This window comes from Geospiza fortis, unplaced genomic scaffold (genome assembly GCF_000277835.1).
Source record: "Geospiza fortis unplaced genomic scaffold, GeoFor_1.0 scaffold84, whole genome shotgun sequence".
Lineage (NCBI taxonomy): Eukaryota > Metazoa > Chordata > Aves > Passeriformes > Thraupidae > Geospiza > Geospiza fortis.
The window spans coordinates 2633727-2656207 of NW_005054363.1; the positions used below are offsets into that span (position 1 = coordinate 2633727).

Consider the following 22481-nt stretch of genomic DNA (forward strand, 5'->3'; position numbering starts at 1 on the left):
CAAAAAAACCGTAAAAAAAAAACAAAAAAAAACCAAACAAAAAAAAAAAAAAAAAAAAAACGAAACAAAAACAAAAGAAAAATACTTTTAAACATCTTCCTATGTTATGGGTTATTCACGTTTTGCAATGTATTCCCAGTAATTTGCAACTTTTGAAAGCCGGGCATTGTTCATCTCAATTTATTGAAATGCGCAGATATGTTAAATAGGAAGGGAAAGAATCCCAACCCCAGTGGCTTCTGTTTGGCTGCATATGCAAAAGAGGGCAGCTTGACTCTTCCCTCGGCGTTTGTTAGTCACATCCTCTTGGCCATTGTTTAGCTGTTTGTGCTGGGAATCCAATTTATTTAATGGTAAAGAGCCAGGGGTTGTTTGGTGGTCTTTGGTTTTGGTTTTATTTTTCTTATTCCACTCATTTTGAGCTGATCTGAGAAAGCAAAAAAAAAAAAAAAAAAACCAAACCAAAATACCATGCCAAGGGGTAGCTCTCGAAGGGAGCTCTAGTTGCCTTGAGAGAGGGATGAGGATCTCCTAAATTCCTGAATGGCAGCCTACAAAATACACAGTGTTATTACACTTCCTTATTAATTTTTGTTTGTATATTTTATTTTTGAAGATCTTAAAACTCATCCTGTGGATAGATGGTGAAAACTTGGCTGTTATTTCAGACGCTGGGCTGCATGTACAGTACTTCTTTCCTTTCTGTAAGCCTTAGGAGGTGGTCCCCTGGCTGCTGTAGGTTGCCTGTTTCTTGAAAATCTGAGTCCCCCAGAAAAACTGTTTATAGCAACAGGCCTGTTTCCAAAGTCGGGGGGGAAGGAGGGGCCATCGCTTTCAAATTACTTTTTTTTTTTTTTTTTTTTTAGGGAAACAGAAACAAATAGGTTCTTTGTGAGAAAGGTGTGAGCTGCCTAAATTGGGAAACTGTCCCGTCTTTGAAAGTTCCCAAATCCCAAAATTATTTTATTAAAAAGGACATCGAGGAACAAATTTCTGATGTTGTTATGGCAACAGAAATAGTTGGGTGGCAATGTGGGTATCCAGAACGTCAAGATTGTAAGAAACCAGCAAAATAAGAAGCGTGTTGTATTTGGAAAAACAAATTGAACGGTGGTGGCCAAGTCTTACACTTCTTTCATTCAGTGTAATCCCCAATTTCTTCTGTCCAGCCATGCCGACAGTGCCTTAGCGAAGGTGCCAGCAAGTCATTACAGTATTTATTGCCCTTAAATGCGACCTGAGATTTCAGTTTGTTATTTTTTGCCGTTGACATACTAGAAGGATATTTCCTTGTGTTTTATATTTACTCCTTCTTCTGTGCCTCCAACTTTTTTTTCTTTTTCTTTTCTTTTTTTCTGCCTTTCTGTAGCGACACGTGCTCCAATCCCTTTTTGTCCCCGCGCTCCCTAACTCGCCTGCCACAGGACCGTCGGAAATCCCCCTGTAAAAACAGCCGGACGTATTCCCCTTAAACTTCCGCGATATTAAACTTTCACCACCCGCTTTCATTTCGTTCTAGCTGAGGGAACCCTGAAACCGCAGCCCCGTATCCCCTAGTTTAGACACAGCCAAAGTATTTGAGAAGCTCGCGGGTCCCTACTGTAACACGCTTCAGGGACCTTTTGTACAGCAGCCGAATGAGATGAATTTGCCAAGTTTCAAATTTCAGGGGCAGGCAAGACATTTGTAAGTCGGTGGTTTTGTTATTCTGGAGAAGTTCTTTGATTTGTAGGCGCTTTTTTTTTCCCCTCTTACCTTACTTTTAATAAAAAGGAGATGGAGTGTGACATTAAACAATTTTACAGCATTAGCAGCTTTGAGCTGTAAACAAAAACAAACGAATCCCGCTTACTTTCAGGCTCAGAAGTTTGCTGTCAGTCGGTCCTAAACTGAGGACTCGATCCTACGGGACGTTATTCAAGCGAAACACGGCTTGAAGTCTCGGAGAGTTGTGTCTGAGTAAGTACCCGGGAATCAGCCCCTCTGCCTGCAGGAAAGGAGAAGTGCTGGTTATCTCCTTTTAAAGTTCTTTAAAAGAATGCGGTCTTTTAAAATGCTGTCGCAGACTTCATCCTAAAGCTTTTGATTTGCTTTTAGATTGCCTTGCTAAGGCAGGGTTCCTGATGCAAAAACTGGAGAGAAAAAGAGAAATTAATGGGTTTTTTTAGTAAGGCTGGTTTTTTTTTTCTTTTACATTTAAAAACATCTCCTCCTCCAAATAAAACAACCCCAAAAAACGTTTTTTCGAAGCATCTGATCTTAATTTGATGTGGTTTTTGTTTCAAGTTTCTTTTAAAAATTAAACCATATCTCACTCAATGATTTGAGCTTCAATTTTCAACATTTTACAATGTAAGATTACTTGACATTATTTAATTGGACATGAGGGTGTAATACAGGAATTTCCGTTATGTGATGGATTAATTGTTTTCCTAATACTTTAAAGGCTGAGATCCAAACATTTTTCCATTCTATTGCAAAATTAACTGCAATAAATCTGTCAGACCCAATTATTCATTTAAAACATTCCACACTGATTAAATCTGCACATTTGCCTGCGTGCAAGTGCGAGCGAGGGAGAGGAGGTGTGCGTGGAGGGGGGAGTCCAGGTTTATTCCCTCTCCTTCTCAAAACGGCAGTGGTGTTGGAAACGAGTCCTTTAAATTTAATCTGGAGAATGTGAATAGCTAAATAGTCTAACGAGAGGATGAAGAATATGTGGATGCACGTCCCTGAGCCTCCCTGATACATCTCCTCCTCGTTGCCAGCTCCGGACAGGCAGAAGCGTCACATTTGGATGCTTGATGCTGTTTGAAAAGATCATATTTTACTTCTAGCGCCGGTGGGGTTCTTGATTTTTGTTTTGTTTTGTTTTGGTTTTTTCCTTCAATTTGTTGATGTTTTCAAAGTCTCTAAACAAAGTCAGATGTGTTAACAGTCTTATTAACAATGTTAAAATGGAATTAACAGCTTGTGGATACCTCAGGAGTACAATAGCATGTCAGCCTACCCTGCCCCCTTATAAATCGCGTCCCGCTGTCTTTCTTTTGTTTCGTGCCCAATCAGCAAACTAAAGTTTTGTTGAGACAGAAGGGCAGTTCAAGTGTTCCTGCTCCGGCGGAGGAGGAGCGGCGGTGGGCTTTCTGCGAGGCCCCGGCGAGGCCCCCATGCGAGCGAGCGAGGCAGCGAGCGGGGAGACGGAGCGACCCCCAAACCTGCGGGCAGGGCTCTGCTGACCCGCCTGCCTCTCTGACCTCTGCCGTCCGGTTTTGTCAGTTTAAAAGGCTTTGCCGAGGTTGTAGTTTACTTTTATGGGCCTTTCAGCGCGGCTACAAAAGCTTTTGTTTATTTTAGATGTAGCGCGGTTCAGATTTCTATTAATCTTCATATAACTTCGGTGGCTTTTCCTCTTCTGTAAGGGTTCGTCGCTGAAATGGTGCCGTGCGTGGTCTGAGGCAGCCAACATCGGCTGGGTAATTACAGCGAGTTTGGGGACTTTCAGAAATAATTTGCCTCTGAGAGTGGAAATTAGCACCAACACATGCTGTTGTTTAACTCGATTTCACCATCATTTGGGCTCAGCGCTAAGAAAAGACTTTTGTTTTACCTGTTACTTGCTTGAGTTTTTACTTTTTTACAGTAGAACTCTTCAGAAGTGTCGCCCAGCCAATTTCAGCATTCAGTGCAGAGCGAACATTTAAGACGATCTAAATTTTTTCATGTGTCTAGAATTACCTTGGGTTAATTTGCATAGAAAATTTATAGGGAAGTCTTTAGTGTTTTCCTTTATGGTAATTATATTTTTACTCATTTCCTCCAAGAATCTCCAAGTATTTACAGTTCCCACCCCACTTGGCTCCCTGGCCTCGCAGCTGCCCACTGGACAGGGAGCTGGAGATGCATCTGCCCTCTGTGGTGCCCCAAAGCAGGCAGTCTCAGTGTCCAAAGGCTGCTGTCTGGAGCACTAGTTTTGTCTCTGTCAGCCCCTCATACTGTGCCCTCTCTGAAGTAATTTGGCCAAGCTGGACTATGCTCTTCTCCTGCTGTCCTTGGGCTTCCCAGTGCTGGCTCCCACTGTGTCCCCTTGTGCATCCCATAGATCCAGGTGCTCTGCTTTTGCTTTCCATGTGGTAGCAAAGGGATGCTTGGTGTCCAGTGTCGCAGCTGCAGCTGGACTGCCTGGCCCTACTTGTCTCTTTCCTCTCTTGTGTGTGTTCACCCTCAAACCCCAGCCTAAATCCCTGCTGCCCTCCCTTCCGTGCCCTTCAGTTTACACAGCTGTTCTGTAAACAGAGGAGATGATACCGAATGCAATGCAAGTGGATTGGTAGCCTGTGGGCCATTTGATTCCACTCTGGTGCACACCAAGCATGGCTTGACTACCACAACACATGAAAATGTTTACCCTTTCTGCAGATTGTGTCCTTGAGAAGGTGTGCAGTGACGAGGACTGAGTTCACTGTTTTCTTAACTAACCAGTACAAAAACTCTCTCATGGGGAAACTTGTACCAGTTTTGCACTTATAAAACCCAGTATATGGTCTTAATATGGAAAGAACCAGAATGATAAAGACTAAATTATAGAGAAAAAATATATCTTATTAGTAGTATAGCTTAATTTACTGTATTGTAAAAATATTATATTTAATAGGCCATACAGTACTATGAGAATATATAGAATATAATATTTTCTTTCCGCTTATCTGAACTGCTATGTGCCTATTTTTGCACTCCAAGGGTTTTACATCAAAAATCTACAGAAAGAAGATGAATTTTCATCTTATTTTAAAGTTGGTGAAGCTGATGAAACTTATGAACAAACAAAAATTTATAAGTATGTGCTAGTTTACTTATAGAAAAAAATGAATGACCATTTTTGGGAAGCAGATTCATTTTTATGCAACATGTGCTGAGAGAACAAACACGTCTTTTGTCTGACTCCTTAGGAAATTTATTAACAGTGTTTATTGAGAAAATATTTGTTGTTGATTTAAATGGTGCATTCAAAAATGGCATTAGTACTTTGTGCTTTTTGTGATTTTCCAAAATCTGGGCATGTCAAGGTGTCTTAGAGGAGCAGTGCTCCCAGGAAAGGTGCTTAGGAATGCCTGGGTGAGCTCTGCAGGTCACCCTCTGCACACAGGTGCTGCGCTTGGCATCGGCCATCCCCACCCCTGGGGCATTGCCTGCCCATCAGCTACTGTGCTTCTGTCATTGTGGGGGTAAATCTCATTTATTTTAGTAGCAGACCGACAGCAGTGGAGCAGTGCAGAGTAGCAGGGCAGCCCTTGCTGGCTCACCTTCACGGGGCACCAAACCCAAATATCAGAGGTGCTGAGACCTTCCCGTGGAGTGACTTCCACAGACTGGTGGCTGCTGCCTGCCACTTGCCAGCATCAGCCCTGGTGTCATTTTGTTGTACAGAAGCTTGGTCTCATGCGTGATTTTTCCAGGTTCCTTAATTTCTCTAGTTATAGAGAGATCATCTTCCTGCTAAAAATCTCCTGAAAGAAGATTTAAGAATAGCCACATTTCCCCCTTCTTATTTCTATTCTTTATAATTTGTAGCAAATTCCTATTTTGAGGAATATAGTACAGTTTGTTAACTTTTAATGTGTGGAAGTTTTGTATATGGAGCTATGTGGAAACTCTTTGTCTGTATTGTCATCTTGATGAGCTGTCAATGATGCCCACAGGAGTTTGCACAAGCTCACTGAAAGGAGACCCCTACAAACGACATAAATTTTTTTTAAAGGAAAGAACAAGCAAATTTAGTGCCACTTATTTAAAAGCAATTTAAAATGACAGAACATATTATCCATTTGCTTGCCCATTTGGGTCCAAATAATTCTCATACAAGATTGTACACTGCAAATTACACCATAAGAACAGGGTCAAAGAAGTGCTACATTCTTGATCCAGAAGAATGTACCCACATATTCCATATTACAAGTGCAAAAAGATCTACTGAAGGTAAAATCAAGATACTGAAAAAATCTTTCCAGGATTTAGCCCTTACACAAATGTCTCTGTTTGAAAGAAGCTAAAATATTATACAGCATGATGCTATCTTTTATTGAAGTGTAAAACTACTAACTAGTACCTTTTGGTCATATTTCCTGCCGATATGTCTGGGGAGCCTCTTGCAGCTGTTGGAGTAAGCAGGATGGGAAGAAGGACTCTGTTTTAGTAAAAAGTGGCTATGCAAGAGACGTGGTGGTCACTTGTTGATCTCCCTTGGAGAAGCCCTTTCCCTAAGACCTCAGAAAAGACCCATAGGTGTCCCCAGAAATCTTTCCTTTGCCCTTAATAGTAGGAAAAGTGAGCATGTGGCTTTGGGGCAGGAGGAGAGGGTATGGCTTTGATGGCTGCCAATTTTGGGCTTTTTCTTCCTTTGGGTGAGCTCCACACAGGTTGAGCCAGTGTGGGGGTCAAGGTATGTGCTAAGGGCAGAAGCTGCCGAGGATGGAATGTTCCATCTTTCCTGCAGATCAAAAGAGGCACTGTGACACAGAGAGCACTGTCCTGAGCACTGGGGCACAACAGTGCTTGAGAACCAGACCTTGTCCATTCAATCGTTGCCTGGTGCTCAGCTGAGTGGAGGGAGGCAGTTGGACCAGACTCCCAGGACCTTCACTAGAATATTCCTCACCTCTATACTTAAATCTACCTGGCTAAGCTTTTCTGACGCAAATAGTTGTGTTCACATTCAGTGTTCACCTGTCCTGGATGACTTATTTACCTTTCCTGTGCCAGGCAAATTTTACTGAAGACATCCTGCAGGTTAACTAGTTGCAGGTGACTTCTTGTTTTGCATGGCTTCTGCCCTTGCAGCGAGGTGGCCAGAGTGAGGTGCAACTGAGGAGGCTGCATTTCATCCTCAGGCAGATCTGCCATGGGGCAGGTCCAGGTGAGCCATGGCTTAGGAAAGGAAGGAGGTTGTGGGTGCCAGAATGGCACTTTGTCTTTCCCAATCAATGGAAGAGTCCTATCACATAAATTCTTTACTATACCTTTATTTCTATGAAAACACACTCATGGTAGGAATGCTGTCTCACAATGTGTGATCTATATAGGTATGCTTCTCTAGAGATTTTTTCCTAGAGGTATAATACTTTAATAATGTATGTAAAAGGTATGAGATGCGTTTTGAAGATGTAATACTTTCAAGTCTGTATTCTTTCCTACTTCAAGATTATTTTTAGATTGGAAACTTGAGAAAACCTTGTAAATGAGGCTGTTGGTTTATTTATTTATTTGTTTCATTTCAGCTGAGACAGATGGGATTCTCGGATCATGCACTGTTAAGCCTTCCTTTGGAATTCGCGCCACTGTGGCCACAGAGCCCAGATGGTGCTTAAATCTGTCATTTTTTAACAACCCGACTTTCTTAATTTTATATCCAAACACATTGAGCATTCAGAGTGATTAATTACTGTCCAGATATGTCTGTGCTGCAGCAATTTACTTGTGTGTGCCAAAGATCATTTCGTTTTGGAGCAGGTAGTTTGGTGAGGGCTGAGTGGGTGGCGAGCAGCACCCAGCAGATACTTTATGTTGGAGGTAGCAGAACGGTGCTCCTTGTATCATCCTCCCATGGCAGCAGCTTAGCAAGAAGTTTCTGTAAGTAAAATGGAGTTTTTGTTCACCTGGACATTTTACAGCTTCTCTAGGGAATTGTCACTATTGCATGGAAGTTTTCAGTCTCACCAAATCTTCTATTTCCCATCAAAAGGGAATTTTTTGTTGCCTGACACATGCCAACATTATTTTTTCAGGATTTTAACTCCAGACATTAGAGGCATGGCCAAGACTATAATGGCCAAGTATTTAGCAAGAGAAAGCTGAAGAGTTTTCAAGAAGCAGGCCTTGCTCCAGAGGGTTTTGTTTGGGATTTTTTTTAAGTGGCTATTTTTCTGGAGGAGTTTAAATATTATTTGCAAGTCCAACACTTGCATTAATTTTCGTGCTTGCAGCAGGCTGCCATCAATTGTTCAATTTTAGAAATGAGGGAAGAGCTGATGCTGCATGGTCCATGCCACTCCAGCTTCACAGCAGAACATCAGTGTAGCCTGTCAAAATTCTTGAACCTGTGCCCTTTGACTGAGCACCATTAGGCAACCACCAGAATAACCAGAAGGTTATTCTTGGATGTTACTGTATATTGTTGATTTGGCTGTGTGGGTTTTGGTGCAGGTGGAAGTGCAGCTTCAAAAAAACTAGAGAAGTGGGAGCTTTCTCCAGCCTTAAGTCAACCAGAGTTTCTACGACTTCCATCCTTTGTGAAGGAATTGTGGTGCTTGTGGTATGTTAAACACTGGCAAAGCAAACGTCCAACTATTTCCATGCTGGGGGACACTGGTCAGAGTCAGGCTGTGTCACTTCTTCTTCACACAGTCTTTACACTTGCACAGTCTAAACTGTTCACGCTGCTGTTTTGTGTCTTACCCATCGTGCGCATCACTGCTGAGGGCTGCTTCATGCTCAAGAGCAATTGGCACTTCTTTAGGGTGTAGAAGTTTAGCAGTGATGAATTTGGGCTCTTCTCAAAAACCTAGAAAAGGAACTGCTCCTCACCAAATCAATACTCTTTAAAAGGAGAGTGAGAGTGTCGTCAGTCTGAATGTTCCCAATTTGATACTGTAGCTTCTGCTATTTAACTGCTGCTGTAGGCTTTTGTTCATAGACATCTCCCTTGTTACATTCCAGTTGAATTTAATTACCGTTAGTAATTACTGACTGGTGTCACTGCTGCAAAATTGACAATTAATATTAAAAAGCCAATGTATAGGATTAAAAAAAGAAAGCTCTTTGGAGGAGGGAGCTTCCTCACCACCAAAGCCCTGTGCTGCATCATAACATTGCTTCTGGAGCAGTGAACTTCCCCTCTTTCATGTCCAAATTTTCCTTCCATCTTCTAACACATTCTAGGAGGTCTTATAGTAATTATATGAAGTTGCAGCAATGCTTTGATTTCTTTTTTTCTTTTTTTTTTTTGGTGGTTTATGATTTAATAAGGCAGGAGAAGGCTGAGCAGGCTCTGGTTTTTAGGAGGAGAAATTTATTGGCTTTCTGGGCAAGGAGTTCAAGTTACTGTGTGTTTCCTCACTCTCTTACTGGTGATATGGGTATCTAGCATGACATTTTTCAGACAGGCTAAGGGTTAGAAGGGATTTATTTTGGTCCTTTCTGGTTTGTACCGTGCAGTGTACTGAGAGGTGCTTACAAAGACACCTTCTATAACATTGAAATATTTGGATAAATTTTAATGTAAGTTATAGTTTATATAAAATGGACAGATAAGCCCTTAACCTAACACCACTCTAAAAAAATCTGCTCTGCATAATTAGTACTAAATTAGAATAATTCTGGTTATTATTCCTTTTTTTATATTTTTTTATTTTTATAAATAATACAACTTCATAGCAATTCTATAAGCTATAAATAACATCAAATTAATGAAATCAAATCAAATTAATTAAATTTTAAATTTCCATTAAACTAATCCCAGTGGTATGGTGGGAACTTATTCTTCACTCAGAAGGTTCAGTTCTCTACTCATGTTGCTCCTGGGTACCTAAGTTTCAGTAGCCTACTAAGTGCCTGTACCAAGCAGTCACTTCTGCACTTTCTAGTGCCCCTAAAATGTAATATATGGAGTTTCTTAGACAATGGAAGGGATAGGTTTGTGAATTTTTTTGGCCTTTTTTATTTAATAGAAACACAGGTCAATTTACATCTCTAGCTTCAACCCTATTTTGTCCTTCCTGTATAAAGAAAAATGCCTTAAGTTCCATGGGAAAGTCCTGATTTCCATTCCCTTTATTTGCAGGTACATATAGAAAATTATTGTACTATAGAAAAAGTGCTACCAAGGTGTGCATTTTTCAAAATACTTCATGACAATTTCACTCTGAAGGAAATGACTGCTGTTGACACATTAATATTGGATGTTTGGTTTCGACACAGAGATAACTCGGAATATCTCTACACCATCTTCCTTAAATCTTGTTAGCCTCAGAGTGACCTGGCATTGCTCACCACCTTCTGACACTCCAAATGCCTGAGTGTGTCTCCTCCTTGGTGTGTACTCCTCAGGAAATCCAGAGGTTTGATCTGACTGCTCAAAATATAGAAGTCCTTTGGAGAAGTAAAAGTTAAATCAGGTTATCTAATCAAAATTTCAAAACACAATAAAAGAGATGAAGCTCCCAAGACCTTGGTTCCTATTCACCTTCAAAAAAGAGCCCACTTCACAGAATGGTTTGTGTTGGAAGGAACCTTAGTTCCATCTAGTTCCAACCCCCCTGCTGTGAGTAGGGACACTGTCTGCTGGACCAGGTCCTGAACACTTCCAGGGATGGGGCATCCACAGCTTCTCTGGGCAATCTGTGCCACTGCAGCACCACTCTCACAGTTAAGAGTCATTGGATTCATCTTATTTCAAATCTGTCAGTTTCTATCTTAGTTATTCAATGCTGAAGGACAATATTCCTATCAAAATCTTTGTTAGGCTATGATGCCATTTTCACCAGTCCTCTGTCAGGGCATGGTATAAAACTTTAATGGGAAAAAACTGCAAAACAATTCGCTTTTTTCCAGAGCATATTTTTGTCATGGGAACAAAAGATGGTGAGGAAAAAGGGTACCTACTCTGCCTGGGGCTCCTTTCTCCTTTCTCTGGGAGCACCTCTTCCCAACACCCCAAATGCTGGACTCTCCAGGATGCTGCTCTGATCACAAAAAAAAAAAAAGCTGTCTTTCACAAGTGAGTCTTTTAAACCTTTTGCTAATGAGTTCCCAAGTGCTTTTTGGTCATAGATATTAAAGCTTGTGTGTTTGCGATTTCCCTGGCAAGCTGCCGTTCGTAAAAAGGATATAGTGTTTTCTTGGTCCTTTGCCCAAAGTAATTTTGCAAGGAACTGTAAGTGCATTTAGTACATGTCATTCATTGGAGAGAAGTCATTGTAATTGCATTTGATCACAATCAGTTTATGGCTCTTTTATCATGTTTTCATGCTGCATATCTACTCAAACATCATAGCAAAACTTAATGGCTACTGTTTTACTTCTGCGTAAAACATTTTATGGCCTTTTTGTGCAGCCCACATTAGGTTTCAATCACCATTGCCCCATAGAGAGAAAAAAGTTGGATGAAGAACTATCAAAAGTCCTTAACTGCATAAAATTTTATTTTAGGTCAACTTCCCATAAAAGATATTAAATGTATTTTGTGGTTTATTCTGCACGTTAACAATTTTAGAGGAGCTGCAATATTTCGGGGGAAGCAGTATGAAAGGGGGAAGTTAATTCACAGAAGATGTTATACATTTGGGCTAGCTTTCCTTTGTAAAAGGATGGATTTGAATGTGGAAGGGGTGGCTGGAGAGTACTGCTGGTGCATTCTTGAAGCAGTTTTAAAAGTTCACTGTTACCTCCACAAAATTCAGATTTCTGAAATTCTACTGAGCCTTTTTAATCATTGCTTTAAATTTTTGATGTTCCATTCATAAAACCCTGCACAATTCTCACGCCTTAGATTATATCTTTGGCTGCCTGAGTGCTGCTGAAGTTCCCAGCTGAAAAGTTTAATTAAAAGGGAAACTTTGACATGCTGCTGAGAAGATTAGTTCGCATTAGAATGGCGAGATAAAAGAAAATTTACTTCTAATCTAATTAACACCAATTAAAAGATGTAAAAGAATTTGCATCAGCCAATTGTTAATTATGCATCAATTTGCCTTTCCTGTGACAAAAAAAAAGCAAAACATGACCTGTTTTGTTTTAGGATACCTATAGTGTGATGATATTGCCACAGTCATTTTTCATGTGAATTGGCTAAGATGGTAACACTTGCTTTGCATCATCTTAGTGCTTTGGTTTGCGTTCAAGACTTTAGCAGAAGGTTATGTCAGAATTAAGCTGAAGCTTAATTGGTCTGTAACTTGACAACTGTATGTAGGGATGATGGAAACACAAAAAATAATCCCAGTTTTACAGAAATCTATTACATGTATGTGTATGCTTCTCCTTAAATGTGATAGTTTGGAGGCGTGAGAGGGGCATGCCTGTCCACTTCAATGTTTGTCTATGCATTTACACATGCTTATATTTATCTTGATTTGTGTTTTTAAGATTATAGCTGGGATTGTCTGGTAATAAATATGGGTTTATTCCATGTGTCTTGACTGTGCCTTTATGAATGATGTAGTATTTTGGGAGAAGTGGGATGGCTAGTGAGTTTCTCAGTTTGCTTCCAGGTAGAAGGCTGAAGGTATTTCATCACTCTATAGCAGGCACTTGCTACACGCTTAAAATGTTCTTTTTTAGTTTAATGTGCATTTGATTTTTTTAAAAATTTGTTTCTAGTTTTGCTTTTGCAGCTTTACAATTTAAACAAGATGTTGAGTATGAAGAAAAGACCTAGAGAAGACTAGAGACTAGAGAGTAAGCCCTGTGAGGAGCATCTGAGGGTGCTAGGCTTGGAGAAAAGGAGGCTCAGGGGAGCCTCTGCAGCTGCCTGGAAGGAGGGTGTAGCCAGGTGGGGGTCAACCTCTTCTTCCAGGCAGCAAGTGACTCCATGACAGAAAATGGCCTCAAGCTGCACTAGGGGAGGTTCAGGTTGAACATCAAGAGGAATTTCTTCACAGAAAGTGTTGTTAAACATTGGCATGGACTGCCCATGGGGGTGGTGGAGTTACCATTCCTGAAGGTGCTCAAGAAATCACTGAACATGGCACTTAGTGCCATGGTCTAGCTGACAAGGTGATGGTCAGCCAAAGGTTGGACTTGATAATCTCAGAGGTCTTTTCCAACCTAAATGATTCTGTGATTCTGTGACTAAGTTGTTTACATTTTGTTAACTACATTTGTTTTGATTGAGGTTATCTTATTACTGTTTTTTGTATAAAATTACTTTTTTTTGGTAACACAACCAAACATACAATTCGTTTATGATCTTGGTTGCTGCTTGTGCCATCAGTAACCTGGAGGTAAATTTAATACAAGTTTCTTGCATTCATGTTTACTTTATTATCTTTTCTAATGCTTTTACTCACTGCCTATCTGTGCAGCTGATGGTGTAGATACAGTTTACCTTCAATGTGGCAAGCCTATCAGGGTTGTGAGGATGTCAAAGCTCTAAGCACAAAGAAGGATGGGTATGTCCAGAAACTAACTACAGAGGACAGCAGATGTGTTTTGGGGTCTAAAAGAGCAGTTAAGTCAACCTGCATTAGGAGAGACATATGGGAAGGGGATTTCATAGCCACATTGTAAGTTGTGGGGACAAAAAAGGACAGGGAACATGTCAAAGGGAATAGAGCTATTTGTGTTACAGTATTGTTTGCAATTGAATGGTATAGAGTTATAACAATGTCTTAATTAAGAATTGCCCTTAATTTGCTCATAATATTCAAAAACATAAGTAATTCTTTACCTCTGTAAAATGTAGAAAGTAACTCTTCTGTGTGTCTTCGTGTTATGCCTTACTGAGCTGTTCTTTACGCTTTATATTGCCTTTTGTGCAAAGCATCACAAAGGTTCTTTCTAAAGAAAACAAACCAGGAGCTAGAACATTAAGAGTACATTATATATTTGACCAATCACTTTTATAAAGTCTGATGCAAGTCTTTAATCTGAGATCCTTGGAGAATGCTTTAGTTTTTAATATTTCTATGACCTTCTCCAGGGGACTGAAAAATTACTTTGAAGTAACAAAGTGGTGCATGGAGTTTTAGCAGTGTGATTCCCATTAAAGTCAGTAGGAGCCAGGTAGCTAAAACTCAACATAACTATGAAAACACACTCCTTGTGCAGTGTTAAGTAGTAAAGCAATTCTGTAACATGGCAGTGACATTTTACTGCATTTGCTGGCTTTATAGCTCCACTCAAGGCTTGCATTTTTACTGAAGTTTTACTGTTCAGTGAAAATAATACAAGAATATTCAAAAGCAGGTGTAGGCTATTCTAGTAAAAGGCACAGCTGTAGGAAGAAGCTGGCAAATTACCTATATTTTTAATGTGAAATGGCAACATCCATTTTGCAAACTCTAGTTCATCACCTGCTGACTGGCCATGCTGTAAGCATTTGTTTGAGGTACCTGAAAATATTTTGCATTCTCTCAGCCCAGGGCCAAAATCAGCCCTCGGTGACCGATGGTGCTGGCAGGTGATGAGGACTTCTCATCCCAGCCATGCTCCTGTCCAAGGAGAAAGATGAACCAGTGCTTCCCAGAGGTACTGACAGGCAAAGCAAACATCCAGAAGAGAAGCCTGATCTGATTAATGCAATTTCTTTCTGAAATATCTCTACATTTGTTGATTATTTCTACGGAGTAAGCATTCATTTAGTCTTTGAACCTCAGCAAACGCAGAGCAGCTGGGGGGGGGGGGGGGGGGGTTACTGCCTTTTTTGTTTTTCCCCAAACTATCAGGGTGGTGGGAACCTCCAAGAGGGCAAAGTGCTTTCTATTTCATGTTATTTCACCTATGGACCAGGAAGACAAGTCTTTCTATGGAAATTACAGACATTTTCAAGACTTTAAACTGGAAATTCCAGTATTTAACTGAAATTCTGGTATTCCAGTATTGTCCTGATGATTTGTGTTGGATAGATCTCAAGGAACTCTGACACCACATTTTAATCATTGTCACCAGTTTCCAGTGGTATGGCTTTACTTTCAGTTTATGCACTAAGATTTTTAGTTTTGTTTGCCAAAGATCTCCATATGTGTTATTTTATATGAGCTTCTGGTTATGCTCCAAACCCTGATGCAATAAGTTTCATGCTGTAAAGAACCTGTATGTATTATTTTGCATTAACCATGATAATCTGTCCTACGTTTCTTTCTAGGAAAGGCAACCCATGAAATCAGAGGTATTGTTTATTCTCATTAATAACCTTTTAGCTCTTCTTGTTTTGCAAGTGCATAGTTTGAGTCCGTATTATAAAATCAAATTGCTCCATGCAGTGCTGTTTTTTTCCCTCTGGAGGTACATTCAGAAATCCACAGGGTTGTCCTGCACCAAGGACCATTTAGAAATAAATGATAATACACTATAGCATTAACAATGCTTGAGAAATGAGAGTATCACAATCTGTAAGCAAAAGACAATTCCAAATTTTTCTGCCAAGGTTATATTTTCTTTGTCTGCTACTTTACAAGAAGAAAAATTGTCAAGAGGAGCTGGCAATCAGAGCTCCATTCATCTCCTCAAACGTGAGCTTTGTCCATGCTGACATTTATCCAGTATGAAGTACCTGGAACCAGCACATCTTCTTTGCTTTCATATGTCCAAAATCAAAACACCCTCTAAAAGGTCACAACACAATCAAATTGTTAAACGCTGATGAAGTTAATTGACAGCAGTGTGAGGCAAGAAGTCAGCTGTTCTATACATCTTTCCTAAAATCAGAAAGGAGGATTTAAAGCTTCCAAATCTTGCATTTCACAGCAAGGTTCAGTAGCCATCTGGACAGCCTTCTAATGACATCCCTACCTGGGCCTGCCATGGCCTCCTGATCAAGAAGCAGAGTTGTCTACCAGTGCTGCTGGCTGGGACGTGCTCCTTGGGGCAGTATTAGCTCACTGATGTTGCTTCTGAGAGCAGTCCTCCAAGATTCCAGAGAAGAGTGGAATACCTGATGAGGTGTATTGTCACAAAATGTTGTTCAGGAAATAAATTTATAGCTAGCTTATTGATTTCACTGGAAGCACTGAAAAATCAAAATCAATTACTCCAGAATCTTGGGGCCTGAGTTCATCTCTTACTGACATGACAACAGCCTACAATACTCAAAAAGATAAATCTAGCCATTAATATGTGACTACAGCTTCTTGAGATAGCCAATGATATGCTGAAATTTGCATTTTCACCCCAAAATGTGAAATGTGCATAATGCATCACATTACCTCAGTAATACTGCCATTTTTATGCAGCTGGGCAAGTGTATTTATAGTGTTCAAGTTATAGCATATCACATTTTATAGCATCAAGTGTTTTGTCATTAACACCATCATTTCAGCTTTTGTCAAGCTGACAAAAAATAACATTGAAAGATAGCAGGCAATGCCCATATGTCCTTAATTCCCAAATTTTTAATGTGTGGGTCTCAGTGCAGTTTACCAGCATCTCCCCTGGTGGTTTTTCATAGAGAGGTGATGGTAATTCATCTCTTATATGGGCATAGAGATCCCAGAAGCTACAGGCTACAGGATATAAAATGACCCAGAGCACAAAATGCAGAGACAAGAATTCTGTGTCAAAGAGGGGTTTTGCAGCACCTCTGTTTTGAAACAGGACTCTGCATTTGGCAGTCATAGCGTTGACTTCCACGGGTCCATCATTTATGTGAAATAGATTCTCTGACCTTTCTTGAGGGTTTTTTAAATACCATTTTCATACCTTCTGAAGAGACCATAATGATGAAATACTGACTTATATTATAGGAACCAGGCACAAGGCCAAGGGCTTGCTCCTTTTTCCTCCTCTGCTAACCCATGCATGTTTATACTGACCTGTTGGGAAATGTATATTGATATTTCTTGCTACCTGACAATACAAAGTAACTCTTCTCATATGGTTAGTACAAACTGATGTTTCTGTAATTTTATAATAACACAGTGTATGAGAGTGCATCTGTATTTTCATGTTAAATCCAATTACTAGAAAAATCTTGCCTTTGTTTTGCAATACATAGCAAGCATCTGAAAAACAGAAGAAACAGAAGTGTCATTACATTAGCTTGGTAGACTTTTCAGGCTTACAGATGTAAACAGATTATGATTTTATTTAATAGAGTATCATTTTATCATTCATTTCTCTTTAATTGAGAAGTATTTTGAAGTATGCAGAGACTGAATTGAATTTTCATTACATACCTGGTCAGGCATCAGTCTAAATGATTATTTAAGCAGTTTGGAAAAAAATACTCATTCAAGACTTGTTAAGTCGTGTGAGAATATGTATTAAATGCTTATCTCTCCTGTGGGTATGTAGGTATCAGCTACTTAGTTTACTGTGTGAGGTTTAATGCTTTTCTTCTAATTTCTAATGAACTTTACCACCAGACTACTTGATCATGACTAAGCCTATGAACAATGCAAATGGAATTGCCCCCTGATGGTGAGGAATGGGGCCCAGATGGCCCTTAAAAGGTGATAATTAGGAAATATAGCATATCTGAGTAGCTAGAAAGAGAGAAATTTGTTGAAGACAGTCAATCTGTTTGAAGCAATGGTCTTTCCCTTAATTATATAGATTTTCATTTAAAGCTGCTTTAAAGTAAATTTTCCCAGAAAGTTTTATTTGCAACTGGAAACTAGAAACCACTGATTCTGCTTCTCCCTGTTTTAAATTCTCTGTGGAATCTATGTCATGTTGTCTTCAAAATTTCAGTGACAGGCTGGCTGTGTGTGTTGAGACAGCATTTTGGGTTGTAGGTATTCTTCTGCTGCAAAATGGCAGAAAAAATGGGAAACATCAGAGCTATAGATATTGGTATGTTGTAAAACACATGTATTACCAGAATTCAACTGTAAACTCTGCTGGATGAAGGTTTACTTGCTTCTAGAATGATTTGTCACTGGTTTGAGTGTTTCATTGCCTTTTGGGAGTTTCATTAAAGCTCGGATTTTTATTTCTCTATTTAACTTTATAACTTTATTAAAACACTGTCATTTGGAAATATATTGTTGCTTTATATTATGGCTCAGATGCTAATGAAATAGTACCACAGGTTGTTTAAGGCTTTCCATTGTAGCTCTCCCTTTACAGCCACCTTATGAAATGAGGTTTTATGTTGATTGTATTTGCTGTGTTGTGAGAAAAATGCCTGTGGGGAGGGGACATCCATATTGCTGGCTTCTGGGAGGATGCCACAGGGGAAAGGGTCAAGTTCTCCATCAATCCCCTGCTATTAATTTCCTACATTCAGTAAACTCTGTCCCTGAGAGTGATGTGACTCAAGCAAATATCAAAATTTTAAAGAATGGGTAAATAGACATAAAGGGAGAGCCATATCACATGATCTTTAACATCCATCCATCCTGACTTGACTTCAAGTATTGAACACAAGCCTGTGGGAAGTGGTTAGCAGTAAAATCTGTTGGGATGGCCTGCTTGTCCCAAGTTTATATCATGAGTCACCATGTCAGAAATAATTCTTCATTACAAAGGTTTGGAGCCTTGCAGACTGCATTTTATTGCTTTATTGAGAGGGGACAGACTTGCTGACAAACTAGGGAAGGTGCTCTAGGAGGATTATTTTATTCTTTACAATTTTTAATTCTGTCTCATATTTTGTGTTTTAGGAAACAGTACCATGTTCTGGCTCTGTCACATTGAAATGGAAATGCAGGGCTCAGCAGTCACTGTATTGCCTGGGCCCAAACGTGCTCTGATCATCATTGCCTCTGTTACCCTCTGTTGTGTTGTGTATTGTCCTTGGTTTCTAAAGGCATTTTCCTCAGCTTCTCCTAGGCTGAATTGGATCATTGAAAGGTCTCGTTTCTAGATCTTTAAATATCAGTGCATTGCTGGTTCCTCTTCTGCTGGAGCATACTCTTGCTAGGAACCAAAATCTAGCGCTAAAGAAAACACAGCCTGGGAGAAAAGCTGCAGGAAAATATTTTCTCCATGATTTTTTTTTCTTATTTCCAAGACTAAGGTAGTCTAGTGTACAAGATGATATCTACATTCAGTTATCACTTCTATGTCTGGAAGTCTTACTGCAGAAAGTAAAAATATTTCCAAGACTTTGAATACACTTATTTGATGATACAGATAATATGAAATGGCAGTATTAATATGAAGTGAGATTAAAAACATAGTCTTTGTTGCCAGTTTGTGATAGGTTAATCTGACATTGTTGTAATAGATCCATAAGTTGCTCATCAGGCTCACAGTTGTTTGAGCTCCAAGATTTTTTTTTTAATTAAGAGTTTTGAAGCATGAAAACAAAGTTTGCAAAATTCTCATTTTAGGAGAGTTTTAAAACTATTAGCTATTGCATAGAAAACAATGTCAGTTATTAAGAATTGCTCTGGCTGGCAGTATTTAAATTCAAATGAATATAATTTTAGGAGACATGTGACTACTGAAGTGCCAAAAATGTACCAGCTGTAAGTGTGTGTGTGTGGGCAGAAATAGTAAATAAACACAGCAGATTTTGTCCTCTCTACCTCACATATCACAGCATACTGTAAATAAAAGTACAATTTCAGCAAGGCCTGTGGGACCCACAATGTGCCTGACCCAGGAGTGGTCCAGACACAGACCCCACTAATCAGCATCCATATCTACAGCCAGATCCAGCCTGGAAGTGGGAGCAGCCATGGTGAGAATTGCCTGTGGCCTTGCATAATTTAGATTTTTTTGTGGGTGTTGGAATAGCGCTGTGTATTTGGATAGAAGCAGTTTAGCAAACACACAAAAGAGGTTCTTGTTCTTCTTGAGTGTGAGTTTTCCACACGCTCAGCTGCGTGTCCATCCCAAGCAAGCGGCACATCCAAGTGCATGGGGTTAAAGGTGTGTAAACAGAAAGCAAAGGAGACAGACAGCTGATGTCTGCACCTAAGGAGCTCTTTGCCTGTCCATCAGTTCCAGAAGTGACTTTCCTCCTGACAAGCTATGTGGTTATCTTCCCACTTTTCCTTCCTTACGTGCTGCCTACTCCAAGAGGCTGTGCCTCCTTCCCTGCCATGAGGGAAAGCCTTGCTGCCACCCCTTGTGTCTCCCAAGTCTCTTAATTGCTGCATTTCTTTATGTTCTGTCTATTTTAAGCCAACTAAGTAAATCTCATCTGCTAGGCATGCTTGCAGTGCATGCATGCTAGGCATGCAGTGCATGCATGCATGCTCGGCATGCTTGCAAGCTTCCATGCTTGCAGTGCTTCTCTAGGGCCAACATTTTGGGTTCCCTTCCGCTTTGAATGGAATAGTTGGGGTTATTCTGCTGCTCTTTTGCAGCTGGTTTAAAAAAAAAAGAAAAAAAGAGAGACTCTTATTGCCATTAATGTTGTTTGTTATTCAAAAAGTGGTTTTAGTCTTTCTATCCATCCCAGCCTACCAAAAAAATTCCAGAACATTCCAGATTCTGTCATTTAACAAGTAATTTATTGCAAGGTTAATTTTACATGGCAGGAAGGAGAAGTCAGAGGTAGAGGGTTACTGCATGCTACTCTGATGTGATTCAGTGTGCTTGCTCTGTTTATTATAATTGATTGGGAATGGTTAAAGTACCTAACAGCTGCCTACTATATTGTGCTGATATTTATATGGTACTTTTATATTCTGTCTGAAACCATAAGCACAAAGGGCTTCTAAAGAATTAATATAAAACTTGCTTGTAAAATTCCAAGGTTTATAGCACGATTCGTTTGGTGCAGACCTGTTTGGTTTATGTGGGTGGATTCTACTTAACTGCACAGTCCTTTTTCATGTTTCTCTCATACAGAAAAACTTCAGGTTTTGAAAAGCTTAAAACATTTTATCTTACTGAGACAAGCCTAACAACTTTTTGTAGGGAATTATTTCTAAAGAATGTGACAGATATACATGCAAGATTAATGTGGGTAGATATCCTGAAGTACTTTAAATCACTTAGGTAACCAGTGGCTACTTTTCCCTAGCACTTGAAACCTTTTGTTTAGGATTAACTCTTTAGAAGCTTGCTTGTTTTTCCTGTCAAACAGACAGCCCATGGTTTGATCCAGGACACGATACCAATGCAAACTGGCTCAGGGCCATCTTTTCCCTTTATCCAGTGACCACACTTGCCATGAGAGAGGCCTCTTCTGAAACTTGCTCCACAGCTGAAGTTTTGTTTTTGTGTGTTTTACACCTAACCCTGGGTTTGGGGCTCCTGGTTTCCTGCTCTGGGTAGGGTAAACCACAAGCTCTTTTCCTCGTGAGCCTGTAGCCATTGCAAGACTTTTTACCACCTCCATCCAGCTGCATTGGCCTTTTGTTGAAAAAGCACAAGAGGCTGAGAGAAAACCTGCAGCTCTTTTAAGTGTTGGCAAACCTAGATGTTGCAAATATTTCCTCTGAAGCCTCTCCCACTACTACTGTGGTCACTTCTCCAATTTCAATGACTTCCTGGGAGCCACTGATTTCAGTCCCATAAAAAGAGAGCAGATATATTAATCCCAAGTCAGTGGCTTTGCTAAGGGCAAAGGAGGTGTAATGTGTCTTTTTTCCAAGTCCCTTCCTTTTTCCAAGTCCCTTCTTACTGCAGGAGGCAGTGGGGCTGTCTTGGACATTTCTACCCCTTGGAAGGATGCTCTTTCCCCAGCCCATAGGCTCTTGCCTTCAGGATTGGTGTTTGATTGTGGAACTATTGCAACAGGTGGGCCAGACCTGCCCCATGAGATGAGCATGGCTGAGAAGCAGGTCTGTGTTAGCTGTGTGTGGCAGTGAGCATTAATTCTACCTGATGCTGTAACCCCACTCAGTTGCTTTGGTGTTGTGTCTGCTGGAGCATTCGAGTCTCTGATTTCCTCCGTGAATGAGGTTTCAATGAATTTGCACCTGAAACATTAAAACTCACAAGATTTCAGCATGTGCAATAATCATGCTGAGAGTATTCTGGCTTTGGACTGTGGGGTTCCCACATTTCCAAACTTTTCTCTGCAATCAGCCAGTCCTGAGATTTACCTTATTTTAAAATCATCATATAGGTCTATGATTCTTAGAAAGGAAGGATGAACAAAAAGCAGCATATCATGTTTTTTAATGCCTACAAATCCCAAGGGCACAGTGAGCATCCTGTATGTTGACAAAAATGAGAACAGGCAAATATCCCTATGAGTGTGGTTATTTGTGCCCATTTTCTCTTCATGGGCTGGATTCAGTTTTAATGACTACATCAGTGTGGCAAGATCATCCCTGCTTCTTCCCACCCTTCCCACCTACCCCCCTCCTGGTCCGGATGTTATTACACAATGTTAAACATATTCTCTCCTGGACATTTGCAAAAGAATAGGAAGATTACCTTATTTTCATGTCTATAGCCTGAATCACAGATAACTTGTTCCCTGTTAGAAGTACTTATACTTGAAAATAAGGCTGTGGTTAATCTGCACCCGCAGAAAACCTGTATTAAACAGAGTGGCAGAAGCAGAGTGGGATTAGAGAAAGGAAGAACTAATTGGTCACACAGAAGGAACTCTTGGGCAAGTGGAGGAAGAGCGAACTCCCAGTCAGATGCATTCACCTTATTTTGTTTTGGTTTGTATTTGAACAGCTAACCCATGGATTGCAGACATGAAAATCAGAGAGTAGGAATTTGTGGTTTGAGTAAGCAGCAAAGCTGCCTGCTTTAACAGAGTGCTCTGTAGTGGGATATAAGGATTGTCTTCACTGGGAAAAGCAGTTTTGAGTTCAGGTAGCTAATATACATCTGCTGAGCTCAGGTAAAAACACAGTGAAGACCAGGCACTTGGGTTTTGTTCTGAGGTCATACCCTGACTCCACATG

The 22481-nt window shown here is 40.1% G+C and overlaps 1 protein-coding gene across 1 annotated transcript in view; it reads left to right on the plus strand.

Annotated features, from left to right (window-relative positions):
- Positions 1 to 1888: 1888 nt before the first annotated feature.
- Positions 1889 to 22481, plus strand: part of CLYBL (citrate lyase beta like) — a gene marked incomplete at its 5' end in the record, with an annotated part of 132038 nt that continues 111445 nt past the window's right edge. The window contains one exon of the mRNA XM_031059560.1: positions 1889 to 1959. Within this exon, the coding sequence (XP_030915420.1) occupies positions 1889 to 1959 (71 nt within the window). The remainder of the gene's footprint in view (positions 1960 to 22481) is intronic.